This window comes from Pleurodeles waltl, chromosome 10 (assembly GCF_031143425.1).
Source record: "Pleurodeles waltl isolate 20211129_DDA chromosome 10, aPleWal1.hap1.20221129, whole genome shotgun sequence".
In the NCBI taxonomy this organism is placed as follows: Eukaryota; Metazoa; Chordata; class Amphibia; order Caudata; family Salamandridae; genus Pleurodeles; species Pleurodeles waltl.
The window spans coordinates 490,924,723-490,945,192 of NC_090449.1; the positions used below are offsets into that span (position 1 = coordinate 490,924,723).

The window sequence follows — 20,470 nt, forward strand, 5'->3', positions numbered from 1 at the left end:
CTTTCATACAACCACCTTATTTGCTTAATATTAACTCCTATTCACGCCATAAACTCTTCCTATATCGAACATGTTTTCACACAATGCCATACAAAATTACATAATGTGCCATGTCATAAATGACTTTAATAATTAAAAAAAGAAATGTAAAAAAAAAATTAAAAAAAAAAAAAATGGCTAGTCCGTGACCTCCTCCAAGTTGACTAAGCCGTTCTCTCTCTTTATAGGCGAAGATAAAGAATCAATTTCCTTGTTTTCAAACACACACAATGTTGAGTACAGAGTACATATCAAACTCAGCACTGTCTTGGGTGAAATTAAGTATTAGAGACAGGAACAGTATGACTTACCTGCACTGCCAGCGCTTTCGGCCTGTTCAGGTCCTTTGGAACTTCCGGCCACTTCTGCCCTTGACAAGTAACTTGGACCAAATTCAGGTGAGAGCTCCTTGTTAGCGGGGGAACAATCTGTTCAGGGGACAACAATTGCATTACATCAAAAACGCTGGCCAATTCATGTGACATACAGAATACAGTGCTACAACGTAAAAAAATAAATCATGCTGATAGCAATAACCATGTCTTATTGTGAGAAATGCCTCTTGAACAAAGGTTTCACAGAAAATGAAGAAGTTGTAGCATTAGGGACTTTGCACACAGAGACAGTACTCGCTGTATTTCAAGCAAAGGTTGTTCCTCTGTCCTATATTGCACAATGCCTGGAATATCTGCAAAGGTCAGAGGTGGACAAGATTGTCAGTACATTTGTAGGTTCTCTGAAAGGTTAGTTTTGCAGGGGAAACAGCAGTCGTACATTAGGTAATGTGGACTTGTTGCTTTATCAATTTCCATATTCAAAAAAATTCAACTATCACATTTTAGGGACTACTGTAGACTGTACAGGAAGCTGCTCAGAACCCAAGATTTTATACAGCAGTTAGGCAACTTTTGAGATTTGATCAATTAAATGATATTATAATTTTTTATGAAGCATGAATATTAAATATGAGATAGTAGCTGTGAGACCTAGAACTGTCTACTCATGGGTTTTCAGGACTATGGTGTACTTACTAATGGAAAAACACATTGCAATCTTTGCTCAAGATAATTATCTGCTGCACGATCAGATGTGATTAATAATAGAGCCTATAGATTCTTTTATTAGATGCCTCACTTAATTTAGCACGGTAAATAAGCAGCACACTGGTTTGTTTATCCCCCATATTAGGCTAAAACGCAATACCAAAAATGGGGTTTAATGGATCATTATAAAACTTTCCCAGATGGTCCATTAACATGTTCCGCTCAGGCCCTTTAGTGGTGATCTGCCACATAAAAGGTGCACTGCTTTTCTTGCTGCCTACACTTTTAGGGTGAATAAATGTATCTTTCAATGTATGTGAATTCCCATTTATAAAAAATAAAAAAACCTGCAAAACTAATGCGACATCTGCGATACTCAAATTAGCACTGCAGTGTGTGCGCCTCTAGACTAGGTTATCTGGTCAATTAAACCCTCTCTTTAATTGTGCCTAAAGTAATGTCAAGCAATAATGGCTCGGGCACCACATAAAATTGGTGTAATAGAAACTCCATTGGAATCAAAGTGTCAACAAAAACAAAATGGCTTCACTGACACTTTTTATATATAAAATCAAATAATTATGCTCCTCATTATCTTCTACTTCTGATTATATTGCATTGATATGTTCAAAATGTTAATGCTTCGTCAACGTACATGGATTATGGTATAGCTTATTTCAAAGCTCCTATGTATTTTGAGCCCATTATCTTCATTTTGGAGCGAATACAGTGAACCAGCTGTAAGGTAAAAAACAAACTCGCTGGAATAGCAAACCAAAGCAGTTTATACCAAACTGTAGGAAAAACATTTTTTAAAATAAAGACCACCGTAGTCTAGAATGACTGAAGAATATCACGTAAAGAAGCAAAATCTAGAACGAGTAATAAAGGGTGCCTTTGGTCAATCATTTACTATGTTCTTTAACATTTATAAACATGAAAAGAAAACAAACTTATTAGATGGGTAGATATATAGGTGTTAAATAAAGATTTTCTCATTTTAAGCAGGTAAGAAAATCAAGCAATTAAACTAAATGTCAATAGTAAAAGTGCCAACTGACATTTGTTTTTGTATTCAGTTGAAGGAAAGTTTCAATACTTTTAAGGACACAGAGTAGAGGATAAAGCATAGCCTTTCCTCATTGTAGATTTCAGAGGCCCAATCAACTAAACACTGCCATATAGCAATTAAAGTTCACATATCAAAAGAGTCCATAAAACAAACAGTCCAATCTTGTCAATCCATGTAAAAACATAGGACACTTCTTCATGCATTAGCGTTAGCTCCCAAATCTTCTCAATTTACTGGTAGTCTTGTTTCTGCTCTGTTCATTTTGAAGAGCAAAATTTGAGACTTCATCCATCTAAGCCCTTTCTATAGGGCAATAAACAACACAAGCACATCAACAACTATTTCTATCAAACCTATGCAAGCAACAATCCATGGGAAAAAAAAATCTGTATTATATACGATTGGTAATTTTTCAGCTATGGGTAAGATGGTGAGTTTACAATACCAGAATAGGATCATTCCTACCTCTATGCCTTTTATAGAATTGCAAATATCCTCCACAAGAGAAATTTTAGATTCTGTGTGAGGACCAGAGGTTTAGATTATGACAATTTAAAGTTTACTGACTACCACTGATGTTACCCCCATCACCGATCTAAAATACATCTTTTTAAATGTATAGTCTGAGGTCATTATATTTTCCAAGAGTCTCCACAAAGAAAAGGCTTTGAATGCCATGGCTTTCTTGTGGAGTGCGGTACAAAAATGAAACTATCAATCCTTGCTTTGCTCTTGACCCAATAAAACCAACTTATCACCGGACATGAAAATGAATACTGTAAGGTTTTTTAACATTAGTTACTAGTTTAGACTAGTGCCAGGTGGTCTGAGCTCCTGTTAGGTCCTCATAATCCTAACAACTCCTTACCACACAACTTTGGATTATTAGGAGAGCTAGATAATGGACTGTTCTAGTATTTAACTTGGTCCTTCAGAATACTGTAAATGTGGAATTATCACCCTAGCCAAGACATCCAGTGCTTTTGCATAAAAGCATGGCTAATTTTCCAGAGCTCTCCATACTGGACAGGAACTGGTGATCTTACAATGACTCCAAAAGATGTAGCACCACGTAAACATACCAAAGATTTGTCTATCTGGGTTATGGGGTATGGACAATCTGGCTCATCCCAGTAGCCTACACATCATTTGATGCTCCCCTAACAGGACTACAGCACAGTCTATGTGATTCACAATGATTGCAGATATTGATGGTCGAGTACGCCAGATCGCTGGTCGCGCTTTACACATGAACTTCAGAGTAAGTACTATATATCCTCCAAAGTGATCCAAGTCCCTTTCCAGAGAATAACATGACCATCTGTGGCATGCTGGGCCATAATGCTGGAATGTGTAATCAGTCCATGCCTTTCTGATGAAGAGTGAAGCTTGCTCAAAAGATATACCATCTTCTTCAGTAATCCTTCAAGCAATCAACCAGTGTTCCTTCCAAAATCAAAAAGTGTTAAGCTGAAACAAGTGTCCCCTGAATGTTCCAACACAGGGAAAGAAATATCAGAAATCTGAAGAAAGTTGCAGAAGAACTGGATACAACAGGCGCGATCTCCACAACGACGTTGCAAATATAAAAGACTCTTTCTGCATTCTGACCTGCTCTGTAAGAATCATGATCACCGAGAGGGGCAGGAACACATACTCAAACTTCTGTCCCAGTAGTGGAGAAAGAAGTATGTCTCTTCTGCCACAGGATCCGGCAACCAGCTGAAGAAGTGTGGTAGTTGGTAGTCAAGCGAGAGGCAATCATGTCCACCTGACATGTTCCCCACTTGTTCAATATCTTTTATATCAGCATTTCCCAAACTGTGGCCCGTGACCTTCTGGTGGGTTGCCAAAGATCAATAAATAAAGATGCCTTTACATTTTGTATTTATCTGGTCACATTTGCCGAGCTTCGAAGATGGAGATCAAACGTCAGGCTATGTCTTCTGACAAATTACTGCCTATTCTAACTATGGGGGTTGGGGTTTACTTTTCTTTCCCCTACTGCAAAGTGAGAAGAGTTATTATAGTGAACTATGAGACTCTTGCTAGGGTACAGGGAGTGCAAAAAAAAGACTGTAGGTTGTCAGTTTTTGAAACACAACAGCACTTAAGTACCTGTAAATTAACTATAAATAAATTGTTCACATTTCAGAATATATCAGCAGTTAGGAAAGTAATAATTAAACACACTGTTTTGTCATTCTCAAGCATGATGGAAACAAAGATATTAACAGGTTCAAAGCAAATCAAGATACTTTTACTTGGTGATGGGCAAATGAAATATTCACTGAAACCAGATTTACGCACAGTTGTGTGCTATATAGTTTTATCAGTGAAACTAGGCCTGTGCAGATTCAGTGGCTAATTCATTGGAAAATGTGCTGTCTGTAAATGACAGACCACTACCCTGCAATGCTTTTGTAATATAAATCTGCTAGTGTGCTCCAAAATTCCCCGCCTGCTACATACTACACCCTTACCACTCACCAACTTCAGTGATTCAACACTGATGCCACAACCATCACTCTGAAAATAATTTCAGCACCACTGGTGCAAAGGTGCTGAATTATGTCCCAAAGTCCAGTTTTAGAACAGACCTTTGCATCTATTCCCAAGCAAGACTTTGAGTGAAACCTCCAGCATTTTCACTACTGTTTATTTTATTTCACAAAGCCATTTCAACAGAGAATGCGCTCAATATATGTAATCAACTACAAATATCCTATTTGTGTATGACCTCAACACAATTTGAGAAATTTGGAAGCAGCCTGACGACCAGAGGTGCTGACTTTGAATCCCGGCAAGACACTGGCTCTGGGCAAATCACTAAGGGCCCAATTTAGATATTGTTGAATGAGTTACTCCGTCACAATGGTGACAGATATCCCGTCTACCAAAATCAGACAAGGTAGGGGCTGGTTTAAGCTGAGGAAGCTAAAGAATAATAGGGTATTTGCTCTACAAAGCTGCTTCAAGGAGGAAGACTCTGAGCAAGAAAATTACGTCTGCCTCCAGACTACAATTATGGAGACACTTGATAGAATAATACCTATAAAATCTGTGAAGGCCAAACATAGACAGTCAGCCACTTGATTTACAACAGCCCTAAAAGAAACCAAGAGTAAGTGTAGGAAATTGGAAAGGCAGTGGCATAGGACTTATTCTGAGAAGGATAAGCAGATTCTAGAAGATGCACTAAATCAGTACAAGACCGAAATTAGGAAAGCCAAATAAACATATGCCACAACCATCATGGAAGCTTCAAGTAAGTCTAAAAAAATGTTTGAGATATTGAGGGACTTGGCTGAACCAGATTGTGTCAAATGTACACTGATAACATTGCAGGAATTGTGCGACAAGCTGTAATTTTTTTCATAATAAAATGGAAGGAATTATAAAAGATATCAGGGAGGAATCTGACTTTGCTGGTGAAGATAAACCCTAGTTGGATGATAGACTAGTCAACGAGACCTTACTGTTAGATCTAGGAGGCAGCGAGAAAGGCTTGGCAATAAATCCGACAACATAAAGCCTATGGGTGGCGAAGATTAAAGGGAGTTAGCTAGGTCTATCGCTTCTGGCTCGTCACTAGACCCTATCCCGCCTGGGGTCCAGGGAGATAGGACAGATGAATCGTACCTGGGTTTAATGAGGGTATGTAATCAAACCCTGACCACAGGCGAAGTTCCTCCTGTGGGGAAAAAGGCACTTGTTAAACCATTACTGAAAAAAAAAGGTTGCTGACATAAATGATCCTAATAATTACCAGCCTATCTCTCAGCTCCCGTATCCGGTAAAGAACATATTTCGCTATAACATCAGGAAGGTAGCAAGTTATTTGTATCATCATAATATCTTGGAAAATGGACAGACAGACTTCAGACAGGCACATGGCATGGGAACTTCACTAATCCATATGATGGATGAGCTGAGAATGACGGTTGACAGCGGCAAAGTGGCAGCACTAATTTTATTAGATCTGTCAGCCGCATTTGATACGGTCAACCATCAAATACTACTTAGCAGAATGAAGGGAACTGGGGTGAAGGCATTTTCTTGAACTGGGTAGATTCATACCTGGCCGATAGGTATCAGGCAATTGCACTTCCCTCTACCAATCAAAATTCAGAGAGATAATTTATGGAGTCCCACAGGGCTCAGCATTAAGCCCCCATCCTTTTTAATGCATATTTGCAACCACTAATTGAGCTAATTAAGTCATATGGGATTGTCTTTGTCAATTATGCAGAGGATACCCAGATTATTCTATCACTTGATAACTGCACACTTGCCTACTAGAGATGGCAAAATGGCTCAGGCAGAACTATCTGAAATTTAATGGAAGCTAGATGGAGTTCCTTTGCTGCATGCCTGCAAATGTGTAATTTACCCTCCAAGTACTCTTTGGCCCTGGAACACCTCTTCGAGCATTCATACTGCCCAAAGGGCTCGTAATTTGGGGATTTTAATGGAACAAAATCTCACAATGGAAACCTATAGTTAATTAACAGAAAAGTAGCACAATGCTATAGCTTACTGAGAAATTTAAGAAAAATCACTGTTTTATTGCCTCGGCCAGCAAGAAAGCTGGTGATACAGTGCTCAGTGCTTAGCAGATTAGACTACTGCAATGCACTTCTGTTGGGTTCCCTTGACTATTTACTGAAAAGACTGGACAGGGTCCAAAAAATGACAGCAAAGCTTGCACTCAACAAATCCAGGTATCACTCAGCCTCAAGTGCCTTAAGAGTACTGCACTGGTTACCAGTGAAAGAAATAACTGTTTTTAAAGCAATGTGATAGTCTTTAGAGCTAAAAAATGGAACAGGTCCAATGCTTTAGAAGAAAAGGTTCTGTTGCTATAAGCTGCGATACCCTGAAACCGGTCCCAGGATGCTTGTTTCCGGTCCAGGGAGGACCTGGCTTGGCAGTTCGGCTGGACTGTTCCCATGAGGAACAGGGTCAAGACTGATTTGCATATGGCTGGGTCCAAACTGGGGTGGCACGGTGAGCAAAAGAACGATGGATTAAACCCAGATCTGTGACTGGGGGTGAGTGTTTGCATTGTTCAGCACTCCGTCCATCATCCTTTTGTGTTGCTAAAGTTGCCCTAAGTGGGAAGGGTATGCCCAGACGTGGGTCCCTTGCTCACTGTGCCACTGGATTCAAGCTAGCCTGGCTGATGAAGGGTGATACCCTGAAACCGGTCCCAGGATGCTTGTTTCCCGTCAAGGGAGGACCTGGCTTGGCAGTTCGGGCTGGACTGTTCCCATGAGGAACAGGGAAAAGACTGTTTTGCATATTGCTGGGTCCAAACTGGGGTGGAATGGTGATCAAAAGAAAGATGGATTAAACCCAGATCTGTGACTGGGGTGAGTGTTTGCATTGTTCAGCACTCCGTCCATCATCCTTTTGTGTTGCTAAAGTTGCCCTAAGTGACAGAACCCTTAGATTTAGGAAAAGAGAACCATGTTATATAAATATATTTGAATACAAATCCTCCCATGGTTTGAACTCCGCTGAATAACTTTTTGTTCATCTAGACTGAAGAACCTATGATCAGTTGTAATGTGGAGGTAAACAGGTGCATATTGTACCGATTGCCCTTTTGGTTCTAGTGTAATGTTTTTAATTGTGAGTAGATTTAGTTTTTATTGTTTTCTTTCTCTTTATTTTTCAGGGAGGAGTTGAATGGACTCTCTGAAGTGACGTTGCAGGGGTGAGGAGAGGATGCCCTGCCTGAGGGGCCCAACCTACTCTTCTGTCTAAGAATTTGTGAAGGACATCCGAGAGTTTGACATTTACTCTTTTCACTTATGTTTGGCATCATATTTCTTTAGAATTTAAAGAGACTGCTGTTGAGTTTGGGTGCCCATTTGGGCTGTATTTACTGTAAGCTTACATATTTTGATAGCATGTACAGCCTACCTAGGAATGATGTACTCTGGCTACTCTCAAGATGACAGCTGAAACTACTATATAATGTAAAGTGTGTTGGCAGTAAGATAGAGTTTACTGAAATAACAGCTTGTTTTCCACAGTTTTTTGTGAGCCCACTTGGGCTGATTTAAAGAAGTTTTTTCACAGGGACACGCATGCATAAGCAAGGCTCTTTGGCTGAAATGAGTTGTATGAGCTGGTGTTTTTGTCTACAATTAACTGATATTTTTTTGCATTTTCTGAATGTGCCTGTATGTGTTTTCATTTGAAGCATGTGCCATTATATGTGGATTTCATCCAGGTCCACTCCCTTCCCCACGCAACACGCCTGAAGGATGTAGCAGTTATTAGCAGATGATATATATATATATATATATATATATATATATATATATATATATATATATATATATATATATAACTCCTTATAAATGAGGGTTTTTTTCAATTTTGCTAAAATCACTGGAATCAACACAAAGATATTTCAGAAGCTTTGTAATTTTAGTGAACAGACGCCACAGGCAAGTACCCTACTCTGAAAAGCATTCCAGCTCCTGTGCAGTTCACCATCTACCTTTTTATGAGCAGATCAATATCTTGCTAGAGTTATTTTGAAGAGCATGGTCAAGGTTGTGACATTTACATTTGTAGACAGGAACACAAAAAAAAAAAATTGTAAAGCGTATGCTATTTTAGTAATTCACAGCATTTGGAAAGCATGTCTATTACAACATAAAAAAAGAAAGAAAAGTGTCCTTGCCTAAAGTCCATTAAAGCTGGGACCAAACTTTTCCTACTGAGGTAGATGTGCCAAAAATCATTGGCTAGATCTGCCAATGCCCTTGTTCCCCCTGACTTGCTATTGTATCAGACCAGTGACACGTCGACAATCTTCAACAGGATTGAGAATGACACTGTTGTTTGAGGCACCTCACAGACATGGAGCCCACTAGGAGTTCAGGGCAATTGGTGTGCAAGTACAGGTGCAGCTCTAATCATGATCCTCCAAGCGGAAATAGCCCCACAGAGAGCAACGCTATCTGAACGGCTTGAGTTACACTCTATGAGATCCAGTTTCAAACCCAAGAATGGCCCTGTATTTCCAGGCCTCCATTTGTCCTATCCACTACTGGATTCTGGCCTAACTTCCACGGTACGGTTTACTTCCTCCATGTAAGCTAGCCATTTCCTTGAGTGCAATGCTTTCATACTGCTCCATAGTGAAGGACTTCTGGAAATATGGCCTGGATAGAGGAGGCCAGTAGTCTCACTATCCTGATGAGGTCTCCGCTCTTTTGCAAGGTCACCTTGAGTTCATTCTGACGAGCGCCATCTTCTTTTGCGGGAGCTTCAAAGTCTGTCAAACTGAATTTATAGTAAAACCCCAAAATACTTTTTTCTGGGCTAGGATAATTTCGGATTTTTCATTATTGATAATTAATCCCAGTTGTTGAAGTAGAGACATTGACATTTCCAGTTCGATCACCAGTGAAAAAACATCTTGATTCATTAGGAGAATATTGTCCAAACAGCCTATCAGCCTAAGGCAGCAGGATCTTAAAAGCTTGATGGCTGGTTTCATCATCATGGTAAAACATCAGGACGAGGAGGAAAGGTCAAAGGGCAAAGCTCTGAACTTCCAGCTTCCATGCGAACTGGAGAAACCTTCCGTGAGGTACAACAATGGGGATAGTATGGTATGTGCCCTTGAGATCCAACCTAACCATCCAATCATCTGGCAAAATAATTTCCCTGAAGTGGTGCATCCCATACATTTTGAAATGGCATATAAGCCATATTACTGACTTCTTCCATTTTTTTTTTTACTGGGCTATGACCTTTTCCTTTCTTTCCTACCAGGAAGAAGTTGTTTAGGAAACCACTCAGGTGCAGAGAGGTCTGAACCACCATCCCTTTTTAGGTTTCGCCTGTACGCGTGCTTGCGAAATATATTACATTTTAATTTTTTTTTTTACAAATGTAAAAAAAAAAAAAAAAAAAAAAAAAAAAAAACACACCTTTAAAAGGGGCTTAGGCCCAGTCCCTTACTTACTCAAACTTACCAATGGCTTAGTGCAATGTCGCTCAGATTACGTGCTTCTGATTGGCCAGCATGTTGTCTGCATGTCGTCATGCTTCAGTTCCTGTTGTCTTCTTCGCTGTTCTTGCCGCCGGGTTGCCAAGTACTCCTTTTGGTCACTTCCCATTGGCCACTGCCCAGTGTCCTTCCTCTCTGGGTACCACGCCGAAGGTACTTATTTTTTATTTCTTTTGCTTCGCGCTCTGTGGCGGTATGTTGTTAGGGCTTGTCACCGTTTCTCCACCTCCCTCTACCTACACCTACCCCTCTGTTTACCTCCACCCACACCTACCTACAACTACCTACCTCTACCCACAACTACCCCACCCTGTACCTCAAACTATACCTACCTACACCTACTGCTCCCTGTGCCTCTATCTACACCTACCTACCTCTACCAACCTCACCTACCTCCACCTATACCTACCTCTCCCTCCACCTACCTCTACATCAGCGGTGTGCAATTTAACAAAATATCTACTTGTTCATGGGACAGGTTGCTTCATAAATCTACTTGTCCTGTTAAAAAAAAAAAAAAAATCTACTTGTCCCTTTGGTGCCATGCAGTGCAGCAACACATTATGGCAACACTCATTATGTAGAAGAGCTCTGATAATAGCCTCTCTGATTATGCCAGCGCTATTACCATAGTAGAGCTTGAATACTAGGAATTTCAAGCCCTACTATAACAATATTCTTATTTTGCCACCTTTCCCCAGATCTACATATTAGTGCTGGAGAAAGCAATAAGCAATAGTTCCAGGGCTGGAATGCCTTTGAGTCTACACAAACCTACTAAATTGCATGTTTTAAGGATTTTCACCAGCTCATCTCTAATCTTTTGTCATACAGAGAAGGGGTCGGAATTTCCCCATCAAAGGGCAGAAGTAGAAGTTATTCTACTGTTGGGAAGAATGTAGGTGGAGGGAAAGTGAACTTGTAAATGCTCAAAACATTTATCTATGAGTAAATCCACACATGTACATTTGATTGCGCTAAAATATGGTTCACAAGTATTTTCTAGAAGTACGATTTCTTGGACTACTTCTGTAAATTCTTGTGATTCATGAAAGCTACTAGTGCAAAGACATAAATGTAGGAGGCTGGTCTGGTTTGTATTCGGTACCTAAAGTACTTCCACCTTCCACCAGGTCCAGTTATCCCTTATTTGTGAAATGTAGGCAGTGTCTAGCAGCTTAGGCTGTCTAGGGGTAGCTGTAGCAGAGCAGCCAAGGCTGAACTAGGAGACATGCAAAGCTCTTGCAATACCACTATAGTCACACAGTCCTTATACACAATAAACACTCAGAGACCCAAGGCCAAAATATCATAGAGGCAATACTCCTTCTGGAGGTAAATATTCTACACAATATATACACTAGTAACCAAAATCAGGTAAGTAAACAGTCATAGAATAGTGCAAACAGTAAAAAAACACAATAGATTGCAATGGCCTTAGGGGCAACACAAACCATATACTAAAATACTGGAATGCGAATGTTGAATTCCCCCCTAGGCAAGTGTAGTGCGTAGAGGGGCGCTGGGAGTGTAAGAAAACACCAAAGGTAAGTAAAGTCCCCCACCCCAGAGCCCAGGAAAACAGGAGTAAAGTACAGCAAGTTTCCTCAGAAAACACTACAAGTCATGGTGAAGGATTATGCAAGAACCAAGCAAGACTGCAAGCACCCAACAACATATTCCTGAACTTGAAGACTTGTGGAGAGAGGTGACCAAGTCCAGAAGTCGATGAAGAGTCCAAGAAGAACAGAAGCCCCTGCCCACCTGGAAGAAGGTGCAAAAGTGGATTCTCCGGTTGCACCAAAGAAGATAGCTGCGGGTTCCCAATTGGTGCAATGGATCCCCCAAGTCGAGTCGTTGGATGCAGGCTGTTTGCGTCGCTGGATTCCGCCAACAAGCCTTGGTTCACACAAGAACGTGTTTTGCGTCAAAGAAGAGCTGCCCGGACTCAAGAGGGACCTGGGGGTCTCAACTCGGACTGAGGAGACAGAAGGGGCTCTCAGCACTTCAGAGGGCCCTCAGAAGACCAGGCAGCACCCATGGGAGTCCCAGGACACGGGGACAAGGAGTTGCAAAGTGCAGTCATCGTAGCACTACACAGAAGGATCCCACGCCGTCAGAGAACAACTCAGGGAACTAAGAGTCGCAGGATAGAGTGCTGGGGACCTGGGCTATGCTTTGCACAAGGAACTTTTGGAAGAATTGCACAGAAGCCCAAGGAGCTGCAGAGGACGTGATGCACAGGGGTACTGTCTGGCATGGGGAGGCAAGCTCTTATCTCCTCCAAATTTGGACAGCTGGGCCTTTGAACAGTCAGGGTCACTTTGGTCCACCACCTGTGTTCCAGGGATCACGCTAGTCGACAGGAGAGGAGTCCCAGAGTACCGGTCGTCACTGCAGCGAGGGCCTGCTGAAGCAGGGAAGTGACTCAGTCACTCCACGGGAGATTCTTTTGGTTCCTCTGGTGCAGCGTGAAGACAGGCAGTCCTCAGAGCGTGCACATCCTGGAAACTGTTGCAGTTGCTGGCTGGAGCTGAAGTTGCAGGTCACAGTAGCCTTCCTGGATACTTTCTTTCACTTATGAAGGTTCCTGGAGCAGTCTGCGGTTGTTACGACGGTCAGAAGCTGAAGCAGAAGATGCAGAGGAGTCCAGGTGGAGTCTTGCAAACTGAATCTGAGGAAGCACCCAGAGGAGAGACCCTAAATAGCCCTAAGAGGGGGATTAGATACCTACCCAGGTATGCACCTATCAGGAGGGGTCTCTGATGTCACCTGCTGGCACTGGCCAGTCAGACGCTCCCAGAGTTTCCCCACACCTTGGAATCCAAAATGGTTAACAACAGGGACACTCTGGAGGAGCTCTGGGCACCACCCCTGGGGTGGTGATGAACAGGGGAGTGGTCACTCCCTTTTCCTTTGTCCAGTTTCACGCCAGAGCAGGGACTGGGGGTCCCTGAACCGATGTAAACTGGATTATGCAAGGAGGGCACCGTTTGTGCCCTTCAAAGCATTTCCAAAGGCTCTGGGAGGATACCCCTCCTATGCCTTTAACACCTATTTCCAATGGGAGAGGGTGTAACACCCCCTCTCCTAAAGGAAATGCATTGTTCTCCCTTCCTGGGATTGAGCTGCTCAATCCCCAGGAGGAGGACAGAAACCTGTATGACAGGTGACAGCAGCTGTGGCTGTAGTCGAAACCTCAAAGCGCTGGTTTGGCAGTACTGGGGCTCATGGTGGAGCCCCCAGGGTGCATGGAATTTCCCCCCCCCCCCCACCCAAATACCAGATTTGGATTGGGGGTATAATTTCACAACCTTAGACACCTCACATGGCCATATTCGGAGTTATCATTGCGAAGCTACAAATAAGTATTTACAAATATGTAGTACACGCTTATAATGGTGTCCCCGCACTCACAAAGTCCGGGAAATTGGTCCTGGACAACGTGGGGGCACCTTTGCCAGTGCAAGGGTGCCCTCAAACACAGTAACTTTGCACCTAGCCTTCAGTAACTGAAGGTGAGATATATAGGTGACTTATAAGTTACCTGGTGCAGGGAAAATGGCTGTTAAATAGTGTGCGCACTATTTCACTCAGGCTGCAGTGGCAGTCCTGAAGGAGTGATTGTATGAGCGCCTTATGGGTGGAAAAAGAAATGCTGCAGCCCATAAGGATCTCCTAGAGCCCCAATGCCAAAGGTACCTAGGTACCATATACTAGGGACTTATACGGGGGGTCCATGTGTGCCAATTAGAATTGGTATATGGAGTCACTATACTATAGTGACAATTTGGTAAACAGAGAGAGCATAAGCACTGGAGTTCTGGATAGCAGAACTCCAGTGACACAGTTAAGCATACTGCCAACACATATAGGCCTCAAACAATGAGCACTGGGGCCCTGACTAGCAGGATCCCAGTGAGACAGTAAAAACACACTGACAAACAGGCAGAAATTGGGGGTAACATGCAAAGAAAAATTGTACTTTCCTACAATACACCAAGGGTGCCCTTTTGTGACTTTCTATAAGAATTGGGTCCCTAGTTAGGTATGGCATTAACCAAGAAATGTGGGGGTGAATTACTAACATTTTGCACAGGCTTTGTTTCATAAAAGTGACGCAAACCAGCGCAAAATGTTTAAGAATTTACTTTCAAGTAATAACTAAACGTAGTGCAAAGCACTTCTTTGCTTTACTTAGCGTCAAGGGGGTTCCCATGCAACTACTCACCCTTTTTGACACAAAACCCTATCTACCAAAAATGTGAGACAAGGTTTTGCATCAAAAGATAACACCTTTTAAAACCAGGCGTTAAAAGTAGAAATATTGTCATTTCTCCATAATGTTTTCTAGGCGTAGTATTTTGTACTTGAATAGAACTCTTCTAGTACAGAACTAGGCTAGACTCTCGCACACACCTTTGCACTATTTCGCAAAGGTGTGAGCGTGACTTATGGCAGCAAAAATCTGCAACCTCACTAGGGAGAGTGGAGGAGGGAGCCTTATCTCTGTACATATGGTGCTCTCCTGCTTCCTCCCTGTTACACAACGCAGCACAGCAACCAATGTTCCTTACAAGCTTCTACAAACATTTGCACCTAATCAGAGAGCTTTCAGGGAGCATTCTACGTAGCCTCATATTGTTAGATGTGAAACCTCTGTCAGTAGTGCAGTGACCTTTATTTCGATCGCTCAGCCTAATAAAGGCTTTGTATTAATAAACCATAAATACAATTTCGAACAGCATTAACATATAAACACAAATATTAACTCAACAGCAGACAGTTTCATTCCGTGAAAACTGGCAGAAAGGGTTTGTGCTGCAGGGAGTTGGGCCTACTTGTCCCAAAGACAAAATAAACATGAAAACTTGTTGTCCTTGACAGCAAATAATATGTCCTGTGCATGGGGCTATAGGAATTCCACACCCCTGCTCTACGTCTACCTACCGCTACGTCTACCTGCCTACACTTCTACCTGTACCTATAGCTATAGCTATACCTATAACTAGCTCTACCTACACCTACATACCTCAACTTATGCCTCACTCTCGGTCTCGCTCTCTCCTGCCCAGGTGCCTATTGAGGGCACTTAAAACATATTGGTACTACAATACAGGGAGCTTGTTCTCCGTCTTATTTGTGGCATGCCAATAGGATTTGCCTTTGTTTCTTCGTTCTATCTAACTGGAATACAAACATTACAAAAATGTTATAAGGTTTGTTTCAAAATGTGATAACCCATTAACGGTTTATCAAATTTAAAACAAAAATGATTAGAACATTTTTCTAATATTTTATAATCCACTTAGACAGAAATAAAAAACAAAGGCAAAACCTATTGGATTGCCAATGTTTGTTCCAACAAGCAACTTAACGCTTCAAATATAAGAGGTCACTCTGCTTCTGAGAAGGGAAATGATTAGGGTCTCTTGGTATGAAAATGGGATCTGTACAATTCTAATTGAAATCCTGTGATCATCTGCAAGTCTCATTTAGCCACGTAATTTCTCAATTTGTGAAGAAACCCAACCTCCGGCCCTGTCTTGGATAAAAGAAAAGTGCATTTCTTTATCTGGTGTTCCACCTACAAAGCTAGTGCAGCCTCAAAAGACTGCACCACCTCCAAAGGCTCCTCGCCCCCAGCGGAGTCTGGATTCAAGAGAAAGGGGAAAGGGAACAAACAGTTCAGGCTAAATGGTCCCTTGAGTCTTGTTATTTGTGCTCCAACACGGTATCTTCCTGTACTTCCTTTACAAAAGTAGAGATCAAAGAGACATGTCTGAGCCGTCAGCTCGTGCTACCATGCCACCTGGTAGTTCAGGTATGGGGCTGCACTCTCAGTACTGCCCCCCACTTCACCCAAGGCTCAGTTGTGCAAGGCTGTGATCAGCTGCCAGTGCAGTGACTGGGAGTATATCTCCTCCGCTGCTTCATTTTTTGCTACACCTTCCTTGGCCCCAGACTGTTTAGTACGACCATACAGAACCTGCAAAACAGTTAGCAAGTTAAAAACAAGTATCAACCGTAGTCTACCTGCCTAACATTTAACATCATGCAAATCCCATCCATCTTCATAAAACAGTTCCCTGAAAGGTACTTAACTGGCTTCTGAGCTCGAAAGGAGGAGGGAATGCTTTTCTGGGGGTTTGTTTTACACGGATAGACAGGGTGCCAATTGGAACGCTGCTTGTCTTTAGGACCTAAGGGATATGTACTCCTTATTTTGTTATCTTGTCACTTTTTATCAATTGGGCTGCTGACCAAGAAAACAAAGAAAGATAATGCAAAATCTGAGCCTTTGGTCCGAGACAGATTCCAAATAACACACCCAGGTTGTTACATGCTAGAGGCCTTTAACTCGCAGGTGGGTTCCTTGCTGTATGTCGAGGTATTGCCTAATACCTTCCAGTCCTAGTAATTTTTAGCCTTAAAAGGTTTCAGTGTATGCTGATGTATGATCCTAAAAGAAACATTAGTAGGAAGGACCTTGCGATGGGGTCTACAGTTTATGTTCTACGTCAGTGCGGTGAGGTTCCCCATCACTGCTAAATAAGAGGCCGTTGTTAACATCACGGGAACATTTAAACAAATATTTAAAATACATAAGAGACAAATAGCTAAAACACCGCTTTTTTCACATGGCTAGAATCCATACATTTATAGATGTTGCCAAACACTAACTTCATGACTGCTGTGGAAGAAACTGGCTCTTAACACTCAATTTTTTCTTTGGCACTTTCTTCAGCATCCTTTCCAATTGTGGAGACAAATCATCTCCAGTTGTTAAAAAAAATAACATGTCTATTTTTTGAGATTTTATTAAGCGCAGACTAGACCAAAGGAAATGGGCTGAAATACAAACTGCAAAATTTCACTAGGAAAAACAAAGGTATAATAAGGATTTTTCACACATACAGATGAATAATAACGTCTATTGATCTTCCATGACACATTAAGGTTTTGATTGTCATTTTCATTCCCTCGTTTGTTCTCTGGAAATTTAGAGAACATTCTTTGGAAGCAATGCATGACTAGACCTACACTTTTCAACACTTGAACCCAGAATTTGGATCCTGAACCCTGGTTAAGTGTTTATGGCGTTGCTAAACTAATATAGTTGATTATCCACCAACATATTTTCTCTAACACCCTAGTCCCTTTTGCTCCCAACTATCCGTGAACCATGTTTCAGTAGTAAATTAGGACAAATATTTCTCATAACTAATTATGTGGGCCAAAACAATTCCATCACTTCCCATCTTTCACCTCTCACTTCCTATTTTTTACAGACATGCAGTCAGTGACTTTACGTATATGGCATTATCCTTTTCTTCTGTTGTACTGTCAGTGTTGCACAACCGTGAACATTTCACATGAAGGAAATAATGTGCCTCAGCCACCAGTTGGTTTAAGATATCCGCACTGTAATTTCTGGTAGTTAAGAACACACAGACACTGCATCACTAGTCTTGGAGATTTATATCTTGTTAGCTTGCCACTTCCGTGTGGGCACAGCACGGATATCACCTCCTCATCACATGTAAGACAAAGGAAGAAGACTGAACAGGCACAAAACTATAGTTGGCAGTAGCATTTTGGATATTAGTACATGAGACAAGGTTCTGGCATCCACAAGGCCTCTGGGCATCCAGGTCTCTATCCCCGATCAAATACTTCCACCATCATTCAGGGAGTAAACTACTAGGGCTACTGGAGGTACCTTTACCAGTTACAGGGATAGCATTCAGTTTCACATTTAATACTTCCAGATACCACAGCCCAAATTCACACAGGACAAGAAGGTGAATACATTATAAGCAGCTTTACCAGGTGCAGAGATTGTGTTCAGCCATACAACTAGTACTTGCAGATACAGCGGCCCAAAGTCACACTGGACAAGAAGGAGAATACAGCTCTGAGTAAGAGCTCAAGGACTTCACTCTCATATTGTGTAGGTCAGCCATTCCCTCCTGTCAAATGTGTATTCTGCAGAATCCACTAACATGTTTAGAAGCACCATGAGAGCAATTTACTCGGTGGAGGCTGAATCTAGTGCTTTCTATGGTCTTTGCACCAAGTTCTCAGTACCAGTACTTCCTAAGAGTCATTAGTCCCTTCGAAAGAGTATTAACACTTCAAAGCCAAATACCAAGTTGCAGAAGGAAAGACTTTTAACAGGGTTAGCACTAGAGCTAACTAAGTATCCAACAATCTCAGAAATAGCTAATAACAAGCAATAACTCTGGTATACAAGAGCTATGGGATTTGGCAATGTGTTTTAGCCATGCTGTACATCAGTGTGGTTGCTGTGCTGCATGGCTAAAAGTTAGTAGCGTGGAGTGTCTTAGAGTGGTGTGGGAGAGTAGAATATCATAGAATGGATTTGTTGGAAAGTCGTTGAGTACAGCAGGGGGAGTACAGATTAGTCGAGCGGGGGTAGAGCTCAGTGGTTCACTAGTAGATAGGGTCACAAAGTGGAGTGGTGTAGTTTTGTGTAGATTGGGGTGAAATAGGGTGGAGTGGATGGATTGATTGAGGTAGTGGAATGGATTAGACTGGGGTAGCGTGGGGTGGATTGGAGTTGGTGAACTGGACAGGGAGGATTGGAGTGCGGTAGACAAATGGCGTGGGGTGGATTGGATTGCAAGGTGGATCAAATTGGAGTGGGGACGGCAGATTCGACTGGGGACGGTAGATACAATTGGGGAGGGTTGATTTGAATGGAGTGGGTGGATTGGACGGGAGTGATAGGACTGGGTTGGGATGGATTTGGGTGGAGTGAGGTGGATTGGACTGGGATGGACTGGATTGGAATGGGGTGGCCTGGGGTAGGGTGGACTGGAGTGTAACGGGTGGACTAGAGTAGGGTAGATTAAGGAGAGTGGGGTGGACTGGGGCAGATTAAGTTGAGTGGGTTGGACTGGAGTGAGGTGGACTGGACTGAAGTGGGCTGAACTGGGGTGGATTGGAGTAGAGTGGGGTGGATTGGATTGCAGAGGGGTGGATTGGAGTGGGGTGGATATCAGTGGGTAGAATGGACTGAGTAGGGAAGACAGAAATGGAGAAGAGCGGATTTGATTGGGGTGAGGTGGAGTGGGGCAGATTAAATTGGGGTGGACTGGAAAGGGATGAATTGGATTTTGGTGGACTGGAGTGGGGTAGATTAAGTGGAGTGGGTTGTATTGGGGTGGACTGGATTAAAGTGGGGTGGATTGGATCAGTGTAGATTAAGTGGGGTGGATTGGAGTAGAAGGGGTTACACTGGAGTAGAGGTGATAGGACTGGAGTAGAGGGGATTGGATTAGACAGGGTGGACTGAAGTAGGTTGGATTGGAGTGGGTAGAATGGGTGGATTGGACTGGAGTAGGGCGGACTGAACTGGGATGGGGTGGATAGGATTGTGGTGGAATGGAGTGGGGTAGATTGCACTGAGGAGGGGTGGATTGGAGCAGGGTGGACTGGAGTACGGAGGATTGGAGTGGGGTGTATTGGGTGGGGTGCATTGCACTGAGTGGGGTGCATTGCACTGAGTGGGTGGATGGCGTGTCAATTGAGATTGGGTGCCATGGTGTGGGATGGACAGAGTTGGATTGGGGTGGGGTGGATTGTGGTCGAATGTATCAGAGTGTAGTGTATTGGAGTGGGGTGGATTGGACTGGAGTGGGGTAGATTGAAATGGGATGGAGTGGAGTGGACGAGAGTGGTTTGCCATGGATTGAAAGGGAGGGGGGTAAACTGGATTGAGTGGGTTGGACTGAATTGGGGTACGATAGACTGGGGTGAGTGGATTAGATTGGACTGGGGTGAACTGGAGTGGGATGGACTAGATTGAAGTAGGGTGGATTAAGGTGGGGTGGACTGGACTGGTGCAGGGTGGATTAAGGAAAACTGGATTGGAGAATGATGGAATGAAGTGGGGTGGGTGGATTAGGCTAAAGTGGGGTAGACTGGGTTGTATTGGATTTGTGTGGGTGGATTGAAGTAGGGTGGATTGAAGTAGGGTGGATTGAAGTAGGGTGGATTGGACTGGATTGGAGTGGGACAGATTCTGTTGAAGAGGGGTGAATTGGAGTGGGGTGAATTGGATGGAGTCGGGTGCACTGGATTGAGCAGGTTGAATTGGATTGAGCAGGTTGGATTGGATTGAGCGGGGTGAATTGGGTGTGTGGGATGGATGGGGTGCACTGGTGTGGGATGGACTGAACTGGGGTGGGATGGATTGTAATAGACTGGATTGGGGTGGCGTGTACTGGAGAGGGGTGGATAGGAACA

General features: G+C 42.7%; 1 protein-coding gene across 2 annotated transcripts in view; it reads right to left on the minus strand.

Moving 5' to 3' along the window:
* Nucleotides 1–20,470, minus strand: part of LOC138261646 (uncharacterized) — a 502,166-nt gene that overhangs the window by 401,516 nt on the left and 80,180 nt on the right. For both annotated transcript variants that reach the window (XM_069210810.1, XM_069210811.1), the window contains exon 4: nucleotides 351–467. In XM_069210810.1, the coding sequence (XP_069066911.1) occupies nucleotides 351–467 (117 nt within the window). The remainder of the gene's footprint in view (nucleotides 1–350; nucleotides 468–20,470) is intronic.